This window comes from Carassius carassius, chromosome 44, assembly GCF_963082965.1.
Source record: "Carassius carassius chromosome 44, fCarCar2.1, whole genome shotgun sequence".
Classification (NCBI taxonomy): Eukaryota; Metazoa; Chordata; class Actinopteri; order Cypriniformes; family Cyprinidae; genus Carassius; species Carassius carassius.
Window position 1 is genome coordinate 25197329 of NC_081798.1, and position 15669 is coordinate 25212997.

Sequence of the window (15669 nt, forward strand, 5' to 3'; positions counted from 1 at the left end):
TCCAGAGGCCAGTAGCACAAAGCTAATAGAACAAATTCTAATTTCAGAGTTTACAAATCCAAACAAATCCAACCCAATTAAGCAGTCACAACACTCACTAATAACGCTACCTATACACAGAGTATACAGTCTGCTTAAAGAAATCAGAAAAAGAACTCACAGTGCTTGAGACTCATTGCAGACAGAGTTGAGACAAATGACGACATAAGAACTGATTCTTCCTCCGGACAGACGTACATACCCTGAAATGAGAAGATAGAAAATAAAGCAAAACTGCAAACCTTCCTATAGCAATGCAGAACATTTTTTGTGCTCCAGTGAGCAGTGCCATGTGCTGGAGTACCTGAATGATGTCATTCAGCACTAGAGCATCATACTGTGACAAGTACTGAAGATGGTAGCGTTGTATAACATATCTGTATTGAGCCAAGAGAGTGTGCAGCTTTTCCATGTAGTAGAGGAGCTCTGCCATCTGGCTGTACAAAAAAAAAAAACTTTTGCATATGAACATAGGAAAGGTGAATTTCACAGAACAATCTGTGAAGTGAATATTAAAATAAAAGTCTTTCCAAGTTTACAAAGTCACCAGTGCTTCACGTTTATTTTTAGAAAAGAATACATAATACAACCATGTATGATTCTTAAGTTAAAGGCACTTTTGACTACTTTAAAACTTAAAAAGTTTGTGTAAAGGTCAAAACAAACTATTTTTTTGTCTGATCACATCTTTCTTCAACTTGAACGGCTTTTATATGTGATACAGATTTTACTATTGGAAGTGAAAAAAAGTGAAGTGAAAGTGACGTGACATACAGGTGACCCATACCCAGAACTCATGCTCTGCATTTAACCCATCCAAAGTGCACACACACACACACACCGTGAACACACACCCAGAACAGTGGGATGACATTTATGCCACACAGGTATTGTGTGACAGTAATGAAATAAGAAAAATACATTGATTGTGTTTTAGTTAAATAATGAATCTGAAATACTGATCCAGTACTGACACATAATAATATTTAATAACACTCAGATTATGATGTAAAGACCTTAAAATTAATGTCTGACATTCAGTCTGTTACTCCACTGTCCTTTTCTGATATTTCCATGATAACCTTTTTGGAAATATGTTTTGCATAAAATGTTTGGTTTGTTGGTAAATTAAAATGAACTGATAAGTGAACAGTGAATTAATAATAATGGAGAAGGTCACATATATGGCCGATGTGTTGAATGTGGAATGCTCCTCTAATACTGTAGCTCAGTGAAACTTACGAATCTGCGTAGTCCTCTGGGGTTTTGGTTTTGGGGATGTTCTCAGCATGACGCACAAGCCAGAGCACTTCATCACGGGAGAACGACAGCGCCATGAACACAAACAAAGCCTAAAGGGAGCACATATACTATTCAGTTCATTTGGGTTCATGTGTGTCCTACCACACTACATTATTGCCATTTATTCTCATTTAAAAATAGCAAATAATAATAATAGCATTTAATTCAATTCAAAATCTACTACTACTAATAATAATAAAGTAAAAGACCAGTTGAAACCTTAGGTCCAAGCAATGCAGGTTCATCTTCTAAAACCTTGATAAGTTCCTTCAGGGCATTTCTCAGGAAGTTGCGCTTCTCTCTCCGCGCTGCCCCGCTGGAAAACCCGTGAGATGGGTGAACATTTAGTCTGAAGTCTGGAGTCTATTAAAAGCTTGATGCCCATTTGGGACATTTGAAAAACTTAAGATGCTCACCAGTTAGTAATGACATACTCTTTACATTCTTTGATGTCAGGAATACGCTTACTGTATCTGGAAATAAACAAATGTGAAGACAAACTGTTTATTCTGTGAATATTCTGTGAATATGATAAAATCTTAAAGAAGCATACATGCTGTCTGCATTGAACTGTATGCATACTTTACCCTTTGAGACTGTCAAAGAAGTCCTCCGAGAGCTTGTGTATGTTGAGAACCTCATCTCTGATGACTGTGATGTACAGGCCATTACGGAGGGCCATCTTCCATAAATTCTGAGAGTTAGCATTGGTATTTAGACTGCTATGGCACAACAGGAAGCCAACTGACAACCATAAGATAGCAGAGAACACATTTATATCTCAAAATCTGTGTAAACATTTGTACACAGATTTCACACATGGATAGTGAATGAGACCCAAGTTCAATGTTTTATTTGTTGCTTCTGTGGTTACTTGCTCTCTTATGATAACAAAAAACGCAAATAGCCTACTCCAGTGCCAGTAAATGATTGACTTCCCTGGTGGCAGTATTGCATATTAATACTGACACCTGTCAAACAAGAAGAAGACGCAGCTCGCAGCCATGCTACTCCGAGAAGAACCATGTTCAATATTAGACAATGAGAATTTGCCATTATTTTACTTGTCATGGAATGGGAAACGTTACATTAACCTGTTAACATAATTTTCCTGTGTTCATATATTTTAAAGGGGTGATTATTTTAAGAAGTACCATGTTTTCTTCACTTGTCTAATTTTTGTATTTGTATTTGCAATCAAGTAATCATGCCAAATACATGTGCGTAGCACTTGATTTCTTTGTTCAGATCTGTTACATGATTAAAATAAATCTAGTGAAACTGAGTGACCACATTGCTACATTAAACTCTGAAAAATGAGAAAGTTGTTCGCAGTGCCATGCACTTAATGCCTCATCAAGACGCACATTAATACTGAATTAGAAGCATGTTAACTGTATGACTTCATTGGCGCCGACACATCTATAGGTTAAAGACATTAAAATACGGGTTCGCAAGTTAACAGGTTAAAGAATCAGTTTTGATATGAATATTTGTTCATCCTACTGTTGAACTTAACAGTATTTTCTCTCTTGTTAATTCATAGGTAGCTTCAAAGAAGACACAGAAACCAGAGTCTCAGGTCAGCTGTGACCTGAAGAAGAAGTGAAAATGCATGTGCCCTGTGTTTATTAGCATGCATATGTTCATTGGTAAAAAGAAAAACGAAATAATCAAAGTAAAAATTAATTTGGTTGATTGCCCAAGGTTTCTATAGACATTGTGATATATCGATATCATGAATTATTTTGGCCACTCTAACTGTGTTGTGAAAATCTAATATCGTGACAGCACTAATTGTACTGAAATTGCATGTGTCCCTGTACTGTACGTGATATATACTCACTAAGGATCCAGCGCTCCATCGCCTCCAAGGACAGATACTCACAAGCCATCTGAAAACAATGTTCAGTGTCAGTCCTTTATACAAACAGCCAATTCACAACTGATTGATTAGTCCATGGTGTCATGATCAGTAATGTAAAAAGCCAAGCTAAACCACACAGCTGAACAGATAACGGATGATCTACACAGTGGAAGATGTTCATACTGTATCACAGCATGCAGGGCTGAGCATGGCAGCGGGGGACGCCAGCAAAGACAAGAGCTGAGCGTTGCGCCACTGGTCAGCAGAAAGATTCCTCCGTGGATATACCATGGACAGTGAGAGGAGAGCCTCTGTCACAGACTGATCAACAACACAGATATTCATATTAACCCTGCAACTGAAGCACTTTAAGACTAGAATGTCTATACTTAAGCATTTCTTTTTTAAGTTAAATCTATCCAATATTCACTAGGTTTCAGTTCTCTTTAATATGGCTGCACAGCCAACAGAAACTGGGCTGTATGTGCTAAGCACTAGAATATATTTGTTACCAACATTTAAACATATGGAAATATGTTTGGTATCTAAAACGGTATCTAAAGGGGACTGACCTTGGTGTGGGGACCAAACTCCTCTGAAAGCTTTTTCCAGGGATGGTCATACTCTATAAACATCTGACCAAGTCGAGGGAATGAGGGATCACTGTACATAGTTATAACACACACACACACATACACACACACATACACACACATAATCATATAGTGTATTATTATATATTTCTGTCAGGGTTTTTGCCTTTTAATGTTTTATTTTGGCCACTGGAGATCCCTATGGTACTGATATTCTATCACACTCACATAAATATTTCTGAATTTGTATTATGCTTTTCAGCCAAGGACTTTTGGGTGCTTAAACAGACAAATACAAGCCAATAAAATCTCTGGGCAGCCAGTTGATAATGTGGATGTACTTGATGTACTTAGTACTTGATTTATTGTAGTAATAATAGTCATATAAAAATATAATAGTGAATGTCAAGTAAAACAATGATCAGTCTCTAGCTGCATAAATCTGCTCAGTAAAACCCTCAGATTTGGCTGTGTGAAAATTAAATGAATTTTTAGAATGTAATAGAATGCAGAGTTTAATTAAACTGAACATTAATGGAAGCAAAAAAGATTGATAAAACAATGTCATGGTTATGAGAATCCACTACAAGATATTGAATACGAATACATGTTAGTTGTTTATGTTGCTTAAATGTAAGTTTGTGTAGATTCATGTTTACACAATGACTGTCAGAACAGATAAAGACACATGAACATATACAAAAAGAAATGTAGCCAGGAAAAGCAATGTTTACATTTCCTGTATTTTTGGAAATGATCAAACTGGCAAATGATCTGATATCACATCATCTGAAAGAAAAGCCATTTACAGTTTGCCACCAAACTGTAAAATACTTATGAACTTTTATAAGAATGTTTGTACATACAGCTGTCCAAAAGCACTGTGTCTAAAAATGTGGTCACATGGTGTGTTACCTGTTTCCATTCGAGTACTCATATGCACAGTTATACATTCCAGCAATTGCCTTCTTGTCATCAATGCGAGACAACATGTGAATGACTGAGGCGTAGGTGATGATAAGGTCCAGGTAGTTCTTGGTGAAGTCAAAATTTACAGCCTGAAATGGATTATGACCACAGATTCATGTAAAAGCAATCCTTTGATTTTTTTATCTTGTATTCAAGAGTCATACTTACTATGTTAAAGTAGCACTGGCTGGCATCTATTGTGTTGAGCAACTCATAAACATGGTCCTAAAGAGAAAATATATGCGTTAATAAATAAATACTGATTAAAAACAAATTTAAGATACTGTAACAAGAATAATGAAAATATATCAAAGAATAAATCAGTCGCATTACATATTAAGTTTTATAATATGTATAAATATTTCTCTTCACTCTCTGAGGCAGAAGTCTCAAAACTCATCCTTTCTAATCACCCTACAACTTGCCAGCTTGATCCTATTCCATCTCATCTCCTTCAAGCCATTTCTTCTGCAGTTGTACCTGCACTCACTCACATCATCAACACATCCCTCCACACTGGTGTTTTTCCCTCATCATTTAGACAGGCACGTATAACTCCACTACTTAAGAAACCCACCCTCAACCCACCTCTTTTAGAGAACTACAGACCAGTTTCCCTTCTTCCTTTCATTGCAAAAACACTTGAACGAGCTGTGTTCAATCAAGTCTCTACATTTCTCACACACAACAACCTCCTTGACAGCAAGCAATCTGGCTTCAGAAGTGGACATTCAACTGAGAATGCCTTGCTCTCAGTTGTTGAAGATCTAAGACTGGCAAGAGCGTAATCCAGATCTTCAGTACTTATCATGCTTGATCTGTCCGCTACTTTTGACACAGTTAACCACCAGATCCTCCTATCAACCCTACTGGCAAAATGCATCTCAGGAACCACACTTCAATGGTTTGAGTCTTACCTATCAGATAGGTAATTCAAAGTATCTTGGAGAGGTGAGGTGTCCAAGTCACAACATCTAACTACTGGAGTGCCTCAGGGCTCAGTTCTTGGACCACTTCTCTTCTCTGTCTACATGGCATGATTAGGTTCTGTCATTCAGAAACATGGCTTTTCATACCACTGCTATGCTGATGACACTCAACTCTTCCTCTCATTCCATCCTGATGATCCGATGGTAGCTATTCGCATCTCAGCTTGTCTAACAGACATTTCTTCCTGGATGATGGACCATCACCTTCAACTCAACCTTGCCAAGACAGAACTGCCTGTGATTCCAGCAAACCCATCGTTTCATCACAATTTCACCATCAAGTTAGGCACATCAACCATAACTCCTTCAAAAACAGCTAGAAGCCTTGGACTTATGATTGATGATCAGCTGACTTTCTCAGAGCACATTACTAAAACTGTCCGATCCTGCAGATTTGCTTTATTCAACATTAAGAAGATCAAGCCCTTTCTTTCGGAACATGCTGCACAACTCCTTGTTCAAGCTCTTGTTCTGTCCAGGCTGGACTATTGCAATGCCCTCTTGGCAGGTCTTCCAGCCAGTTCTATCAAACCTTTACAATTAATTCAGAACACGGCAGCAAGATTAATTTTTAATGAGCCAAAAAGAATACATGTCACACCTCTATTTATCAATTTGCACTGGCTTCCAATAGCTGCTCGTATAAAATTAAGACATTGATGTTTGCCTACAAAACTACCACTGGCTCTGCACCCATTTACCTAAATTTGTTACTTCAGACTTATGTGCCCTCTAGAAGCTTGCAAGTGAACGTCGCTTGATTGTGCCATCCCAAAGAAGCACAAAGTCACTTTTACGGACTTTTAAATTAAATGTTCCCTCCTGGTGGAATGACCTCCCCAACACAATCCGGACAGCTGAGTCCTTAGCCATCTTCAAGAATCGGCTTAAAACACATCTCTTCCATCTTTATTTGACCCTCTAACTTTAACACTCACTATTCTAATTCTATTCTTTAAAAAAAAATCTAACTACCTTTCTAATCTTTTTGTATTCTATTTTCTTTTCATTTATTATGCAATTGTATGTGTGTGTGTGTGTGTGTGTGTAAAGATCTCTAACACTAGATTGCTCTATTCTTTTTTTTTATTCTATCTGTTTTCTTTATATTATATTATTTAAAATCCCATGCTATGTGTACTGTGTTAACCTAACTGAGACTTGATATAGCACTTATATATCATTGCTCTTTTTGTTGTTTTTGATTGCTTCCACTGTCCTCATCTGTAAGTCGCTTTGGAAAAAAGCGTCTGCTAAATGAATAAATGTAAATATAAATGTAATAAAAAATACATTGTTAGTAAAGCATTAGTTTATGTTCAAATTTGGAATGTAGTGGAACTTCAAAACACTTTTTTAAACTCTAATATTAAGGCACACTGCCATAAGCCTCGCAAATATTTTATCAACTAATCTATAAATATTTTTCCTCAAAAATCCCCAGCTAAAGTGCTGAAGTCAGCTGCTAGCTTCTGGGCATTTTCTCACCATCAGGCTGAGACAAATGTTATTGGGACCTTTTTAGGTTTAGCTCCAGTAATATTGAAAGATGTACCTTGCTGATGTAACATTGAGACACATTTGTCATATTATGCACATTCACAAATGTCGGATGGGGATATGTGAGATATACTTGGTGATTTTCATTTTTATTTTTATATGATTTCATATAACATTGCCACTTTAAAAAAATGTAAGGTCAAGCATTTGCAAACTGTTACTATAGCTATACACAAGTCAGGGACAAAATTAAGACATACATTTACATTTAATTTAATAGACATTTTTAGGTTATTGCAACTTTAACTTTATCTTTAGTGTCTGTCTATTGCCACAGTTTGCACCACTATAAATACCACCAAATAGCTTCTTATTCATACTGGTGCAAATAGTGATAGAAGTTCAACTAAAGTTTTAATACATATACTTGTTTGTGCTAAAGTGGAACTATTTAAAGCATACTTTTGTACACTTTAAATATTCTTTTTGCATTAAATTTTTGAAATGCCGAATTCACCCAGCATAAACCCAATTACACTTAAATGTGTTTAAGAGATGGTTAGTTCACCCAAAAATGAAAATTAGCCCATTAATGACTAATGACCTCATACGTCATTTGCTCGGAACTGCTTCCCTGTACTACAGTGAGTGCAAACTAGATTAAATTGATTATTATGTTTTAAATATGGTTATTTTTCTCACAAAAACACATCGATTCTGTCATGATTCGGTCACTGCACATCCGTTTATTCACCACTCAGACTTTCACATGACACAGTACATGCTGGACTTCATTTCCCTTAAACCCCTGCCTAGGACCTCATTATTGAACCTCACCTGTTTCCTATCAGTGACATTATAAAGGTTGCACTCATCCACACTCACATTGCGAAGTCTTGTTTAGTTCTGTCTGGCATTTCCGAGCGGTTTCCTAGTGTTTGCTCCTTCCGTCTTTGACTTTGGATTGTTATACCGACTGTGATTCTCTGCTGCCTGCCCCGACCTCTGCTTGTTACTGTTTCTGATTTTGGGTTTCCCTTGACATACCGGACGCTGTTTTCTCATCTCTGCCTGTTTGACCATTCTCTATAATAAACTACTGCATATGGATCCGAACGTCTCTGACTCCCCGTTACAGAAGACTTCGCCAAACCAGGATCCAGCATCCTTAAAGAGTACATCCAGGTCATTCATGAACCCAGTAGCCCAACTTATGTGTTTACGTCAAGGAATTCGGCCCATCAAGGACTATGTGAGGGACTTTGTTGAGTTGGCCCATTTGTCCCATTTGTCCCATCATGGACAAGATATGCCTGATGATATTTTTTCGTGGTGGCCTATCTGAGCCTCTCGGCTCACTCATGCCTTTGCACGATCCTCACTGGACTCTGCAGTTTTACATTGATCTGGCACTCCAACTGAGCAGCTCTGCATAAACTGTGGGTGTTGTGGAGGAGGAACAGGGCACTTTTGCAGTATCAACCACTCCTGAGCCTCGTCCTGTGATGGCCGCCAGTCCAGCACCTCTGCACAAGATGGCCGCCAGCCCAGTGCCACTGCATGAGTCAAGTAAAATCACAGTTGAACTTCATGAGTCAAGTCAAGCCACAGTTGATCTTCGTGAGAAAAATCAAGTCACTGTCAATCTTCCAGAATCAAGGTCCAGTCAAGTCACGTTGACATTGACACCCATGAGTCAAGTAAAACCACAGTTAAACTTCATGAGTCAAGTCATCGTTGATCTTCGTGAACAAAGTCAAGTCAAAGTTGATCTTCGCGAACAAAGTCAACTCACCGTTGATCTTCAAGAGCAAAGTCAAGTCACATTCGATCTTCGTGAACAAGGTCAAGTCACAGTTGATCTTTATGAACCCAGTCAAATCACTACCGATCTTCCAGAACTTCATCACGTCTCTACAGATCTTCCAGAGCTACATCTTACCACAACAGATCATCCAGAGCCTCGTAACATCGCATCTGAACTTCCATGTTCTCTCAGCCTGTTGTATTGATGTCAAGGAGACTGTTACTGCTGTGGAACCTCCAGAGGTGGTGGCAACTGCTGCAGAACCTTCAGAGGTGTCAGTAGTATCCATCCATGAACTCATTGCCTGTCCTGTTATGGCCACGGAGGCCACTCAGGAACTCACTGCTTGTCCTGTCACGGCCACGGAGGCCATCCATGAACTCAGTGCCTGTCCTGCCATGGAGGCCGTCTATGAATACTCGTCCTATCCTATCATGGCCATGGAGGCCATCTATGAATACTTGTCCTATCCTATCATGGCCACGGAGGCCATCAACCAACTCACTGTTGGTCCTGTCATGGCCACGGAGGCTGTCTATGAACTCTCGTCCTACCCTGTCATGGCTATGGAGGCCATTTGGGAACTCTCTTACCATCTCATCATGGCCACGGAGGCCGCCATTAACCTGTTTATGTTCTCTGTTTCAGTCCTACCTGGCCAGACATGCTCTCCTGTGCCATCGACTCCACTGTGGTGCATCTCTGCTCTGCCCTGGTGGGCTTCTGTCCCATCTGCTCGGCTGTGGTGGTCCTCTGCTCCACCCTGGTGGGCTTCTGTCCCTTCTGCTCAGCTGTGGTGGTCCTCTGCTCCACCCTGGTGGGCTCCAGCTCCCCTTGCTCTGCCCAGGTGGGCTCCAACTCCACCTGCTCCACCCTGGTGGGTTCCAGCTCCACCTGCTCTGCCCTGGTGGGCTCCAGCTCTCCCCCTGGTGAGTTCCAGCTCCACCTGCTCTGCCCTAGTGGACTCCAGCTCTGCCCAGTGGGCTCTTGTTCCCCAGTTAAGCCCAGGAAGGGCTCCAGTTCCGCCTGCTCCACCCTGGCTTCCTGCTCTGCTCTGCTCTGGTCTGCCCCGGTCCCTGGCCACTCCACTTCCACAAAGACCTGGCCCTCTGCCCCTCCCCCTGTTCCACCTCTGCTCCACCGCCCTCCTAGATTGTTTAGAGCATCTGGAAGCCACTCTTTGGGGGGTCTATGTCATGATCCGGTCACTACACATCCGTTTATTCACCACACAGACTTTCACGCGACACAGTACACCCTGGATTTAATTTCCCATAAACCCCTGCCTAGGAACTCATTATTGAACCAATCACAATTGAGCCAATCACAATGCACTGGATAGCTGGCCAATAAGAGCACACCTCGCTTTTCAGAGCAATAATCTTTGTATAAATCAACGCATTTCTGAAAAGTGGGGCATAGAGGAGAAGCATATAATGTACATTATATGAAAAATAATGGGTTTTTTTAACCTTAAACCAAATACACAACATAATGTTCTTTTTAGCAACATCATATGACCCCTTTAATATAGGCGCAGTAAGCAGTTTGTTAAAAAAAATAAAATTAAAATAAAAACACGTGAAATGGCCTGAGAACACAAAACAAAAGTGCATTAAACTTGAAGCTGTTAAAGTCAGCAGACACATTTTTTATATTGATATTACATGCAGAATATCTGGCTTCCATTTTATCTGACATGAGCTGTCATTCTCACTGCAGGAAACAATTGCATAAACTGGCAAAACATTAGTTTTATTTTACTAAAACACAGACAGTTCCATTTGTTGGTAGAAGAATGTGAACATACAGAACTTCTTTCTTTGTTTCTACGTTGTGGCCACGACATATTAACTTGTGGGAACGTGATATTATGTCGTGGTCAGAAGATCACTTTTTCGAGGTAACGACATCCTTATGTCGAGAATAACATCCTTTTTTCGTGGCCACGACTTCTTATGTTGAGGGAACAAAATATTTTTCTATAATGTGTAAACAAACCTGTGTGACCACAGCAACCCGGGATTATAAGAGATGGATTTATTAATATTTTATTTTGAAATAAGAAATGATTATATCATTTATTATAGAAATTATTATAATATTAAATTATTAACCATCACCCTTGGCTACCGGACTGTATTATGTGTGATAGTCAGCATTGAGTTGAAGTTTATCATGAATAAATGTTACATACATAAAATTCATAATATAAAATAGGCCTACAAGAAAATATTTTTATCCATCCTACAGTCTTGTAAATCCATTAACTGATAGACTTTTCTCATAATATTTGTATATTATTATTATTATTAGCCTATTATTATTGGTTATATTTTTATATTAGATAATCAGTATTTTCAAGCCTCATAAATACAGAGTTATTGTAGAAGTAATTCATTCGGATATTTATATATGAATAAATCTGAAATGATATGATAGCAAACATGTTCAAAATAAAATATTGGTCTCCCAGACTAGCAATGGAGGACACAAATTAAGAGAATATAAAAAATATTTATTTTTGTTCCAAAAATTAGCAGAGTTTGTATGAGTCTGGAACAATATGGGGAAGAGTAAATTATGACCATTTTCATTATTTGGTGAATTAACCATTAGAAGAGCAGCCCTCCACGTACATGAACATTTGTGAGGTATGTGAATGTCATGTCTGTTTTAATGTTTCAGTAAAGTAGTTTCTGAAAGCAATATATTTATTCAAACAATATTACTTGCCCTCACACTAGTGATGCCATTATAGCCTTCTGGAGCCTGTGGTGGACCGAGACATTAAACAACCACACAAAGTGTTAAAACTTTAACACAGATTATTTACCTGTCCTTACGGATGTGAATACACCTCTACCTGAAAATGGATAGTTTAATTAAATGTTTTATTTTTTCAAATGTGTTTCTCTTTTTAGACCACTAATGAAGAACAGGTGGTGACTGGGATTGGGATGAACGCTGGTCAAGAAGAGTACGTCCTTTCCTCTAAACTGATGCAGCAGTGGTTTTAAAGGATGACGCTGCCCTGGATGATTAAATGTTATAATATCAGAGTTAATGTTGTGATTTATTTGTGTACTGTCATGCCAGAATAGTTTGTAAAGAACTTAACTAATTGTACATTTATTGTATAATAGTGTTTTCATATATTTTTATACAATATATGAAATTTAACAAAGTCTGATTTGATCTTAAGTTATATTCAACAAATGTTCAATGCTTTATTTATGAACTCTGTAGCTGTTAATGGCATACTTTTCTGCATTTCTTCTTATATGTTTCTTTTTGATTTTTCTCTTGTTTTTAATATTTACCCTATGATAGTTATTATTTTTGTGTAAAAGTGATTTTTAAAATGAACAAGATTTGTAGGTTTAATGCCTAACTCAATTTGGCTTCATTTTAGCCTGTCAATGCAGTGTTTTCTACATCCTTACACTCAATTGGTGGTGGCACTCCGCAAGTTAATTTTCAGCCAGCAGGATGCTTTAAGAGCGGGAGAGGAAGAGGTTTCTCAGGTAACGGCTGCAAAGCAGCGCTGAGCTCACAAACACTTCCTTATCAAGCATTACATGCGAAAATGAAATCGAGCATTTTCTAAATACAGTAGATTTCCTTCTGAAATACAGTGATAAAAAACACCCGGTCTGGTTTTTGAAACCCTGCAATGTAGTAATTTTAAACTATAAAAAAGCAACCCAGCAGGCTGGGTTAAACGTAAAAACCCAACTGGTTGGGTTAAAATAACCCAGCGTTGAGTTCGTCCCTTTTTGACCCAGCGCTGGTTTGCCAAAATAACCTAAATTGGGTTGTTTTCAACACAGCAGTTTTTAGAGTGTAGACATGTAAATCTATTTTTAGTATACTTATCTTAAAATAACTATATTTTAAATACAAATAGGTATATTTATTTTTTCACTAGGGTTGCTCATTTGATATGATGTTACTGAATCTTTTCTTTTCTTTGCAAACAGCTGTAAAAATGTAGTCTTTTATCCTTCTGTGAGTCTTTAAAAATGGGTCTTTTCCCATTTTAAGTAGATTAAGCTGTACTTGCATGACTAGAAACTGCTGCCTAACAATATTACTTAAATGGCCACTAAATGAACTTGCCAACTTAACAAGGAGTTTAACCTGTTGAAATGCTTACCCTGAACTCCATGACATCTATGAAAGACTCGTAATGACTGAGCAGGCTCTCCAATATGGCTGACTTCTGCTTCTGTATGCTGCTCAGATGTTGCTGCAGAAACATATTGAAAAAAGATTTGAGCCAAATACAAAGACATCAATGAATGACTTTTTATTTGTGAATACTCACACTGCCACCCCTGATGTCAACGTTGGGAAATTTTTTGTTGATATATTTTGTGGCAGATTCCATGCTTTTGTCAGTAAAGTATGATGGTCTTCGCTTTGGGTCTGTGCATAACTAAAAAGAATTAGAAAAAACATACACATGATAAACATAACATAAAAGCCCAGAATGCCAAACCATCCGAAAACATTCTTGCCCCTCAGTGATGAATGATGAAGGATGCCTTGATCAGAACATGATCATGAAACATTACATGATTTTTAACAGAATTTCTGGCCTCCCATTCAATTAAATTTTATTTCTATTTTACTTTTAAAAATACAAATAATTCTAAAGCAGAATGACAGTAAGTACACCTTAAAAATCCTCAGTGAGCAAAAAGAAAGATGATTCAGATAAATGAGGAAGAAAATAAACTCTGGGGAAGCCATCCTCCTCATACTTTCAAAAATAGAGTTTTGTATTCACAATACACAAGGATTTAAAACAAATTAATGTCTGTCACCTTTGTGGAAAAAAAAGTAAATGCTTCATACAATCACTTGTAACCTAATGTCATGTATTTTTTTTTTTTATCACAAACGTATGGCATGCTCTGAAGATGATCTGAGGAAAATTCGGTGAAAATCAGATGAATGATACGGTACTTGACTCGACATGAGACATTATGAAGTGCCCAATTTTACTGTGGATATCAAGCATATATACAAATTATTTTTAACCTTGTGTAGAGGCCTGCATAACATTTAGCCTTTACAGCACGAGTCACAGTCACTGAAGAAAAGTAGGCGGAATGTCCGACACAGAAACTTGGTCTCTGCAAAATGACTAAATGTAAATGTACATGTATATGAGGAAGATGTGGTTTACAGAAAGGCCTGATAGGTCCTGTTAATTTCCTCTGTGGACTTCCTCTTTCTCTACAAAACTGAGATAGAACATATTTTCTTCAGAAAACATAACAAAACACAATGCATAAATTATACTTTTAAAAGCCCTCTGAATAGAATTGGTATAATGTCTGTTTAAAACCAATCTAGATTATAAAAACACATTCTTTAAAACACTTAGTGATCAATAAAGCAGCGGGATATTTGAACATTTGGTTCTACAAACAATTCAACAAACATAGCAGTTAATTCAATTCAGTCTTTTGTCAATCAGTCACATATTCACTGCAATTGAAAAAAAAAATCAGTCCTGCCTTTATTAGTCTTTTTCAGGGGTTTGTGAATATTACAAGAATCAATTTTCCTCTCACCTTTTTAATGTGGTTCATCCTGATCAGCACTCCTTGACCCCGGTCATTGAGTATGAGCAGTTTTTCAGCCAGTTTTAACTGGTAGGCCATGATCCCGGTCCAGATGATATGATCCTCAGTGAAACAGTGAGCACTGCAGTCTTCAGAGATCAAGGTGACTCCAAATCAACACTGACACCCATTCTGTAGAGAAGGCGGTGCTTACAGAACTTCTGCTGCTCATGTATTATGACACATGTCAGCACGTTAGCTCAGCTTGCATCTGTCTCACATTTAGATTAATCTCTTCTCCATTTATGGCTTCTACTGAGCAAAGATAAGCCAATAAAACATTCTTCCTCCAAGTGAAGTTACTCAGTGGCTCTTGACTGTACAAAGAAAATCAGCTTTCACTGTTTCACTGAATCCTCTATAGCCCATGTTACTTAACAAATGAACTTAAATAAACATCAGCACAATTCTGGTGAATAAATTGCACAAAAAAAAAAAAAAAAAACACAGAACAGGACATGGTGAGTGAATGAAGGCTAGAAACAACATGATAAAGAATAATGTTGCTCATTATGAGTCTAGATAGAAGAAAGATGTAACTTTTTACAGTCTATATTGGTTTTATTAGTCATGTACATTTATGGAAACCTTAAATAATATTGTTGCTTGGCCACTAATAATTACTTTGTTAAGCACAGCATGCATCCTGTGTTGTATGTTGTATCTATTGGCAAAGGTCAACTTGAAAAGGGGTGGGGTGCCCAAGTCACAACATCTAACTACTGGGGTGCCTCAGGGCTCAGTTCTTGAACCACTTCTCTTCTCTGTCTACATGGCATCATTAGGTTCTGTCATTCATAATCATGGTTTTTCATATCACTGCTATGCTGATGACACTCAACTCTACCTCTCATTTCATCCTGATGATCCAACAATAGTTGCTCACATCTTGGATGAAGGACCATAACCTTCAACTCAACCTTGCCAAAAGATAATTGCTTGTAGTTTTAACAAACCCATCACT

General features: G+C 37.9%; 1 protein-coding gene across 2 annotated transcripts in view; it reads right to left on the reverse strand.

Moving 5' to 3' along the window:
* nckap1l (NCK associated protein 1 like) overlaps positions 1 to 15140 on the reverse strand; it is a 52973-nt gene extending 37833 nt beyond the window's left edge. Inside the window, exons 1-14 of one of the 2 annotated variants that reach the window (XM_059537031.1) lie at positions 14655 to 15140; positions 13397 to 13507; positions 13226 to 13318; positions 4939 to 4995; positions 4717 to 4859; positions 3781 to 3871; positions 3392 to 3529; positions 3188 to 3236; positions 1929 to 2085; positions 1758 to 1814; positions 1561 to 1657; positions 1282 to 1391; positions 344 to 476; positions 161 to 242 (exon numbers count right to left, since the gene is read on the reverse strand). In XM_059537031.1, the coding sequence (XP_059393014.1) occupies positions 161 to 242; positions 344 to 476; positions 1282 to 1391; positions 1561 to 1657; positions 1758 to 1814; positions 1929 to 2085; positions 3188 to 3236; positions 3392 to 3529; positions 3781 to 3871; positions 4717 to 4859; positions 4939 to 4995; positions 13226 to 13318; positions 13397 to 13507; positions 14655 to 14744 (1408 nt within the window). In that variant the 5' untranslated portion in view covers positions 14745 to 15140. Of the gene's footprint in view, positions 1 to 160; positions 243 to 343; positions 477 to 1281; positions 1392 to 1560; positions 1658 to 1757; positions 1815 to 1928; positions 2086 to 3187; positions 3237 to 3391; positions 3530 to 3780; positions 3872 to 4716; positions 4860 to 4938; positions 4996 to 13225; positions 13319 to 13396; positions 13508 to 14654 lie in introns of those variants that run through there. The other variant, XM_059537032.1, reaches the window with a different exon arrangement.
* Positions 15141 to 15669: the final 529 nt, after the last annotated feature.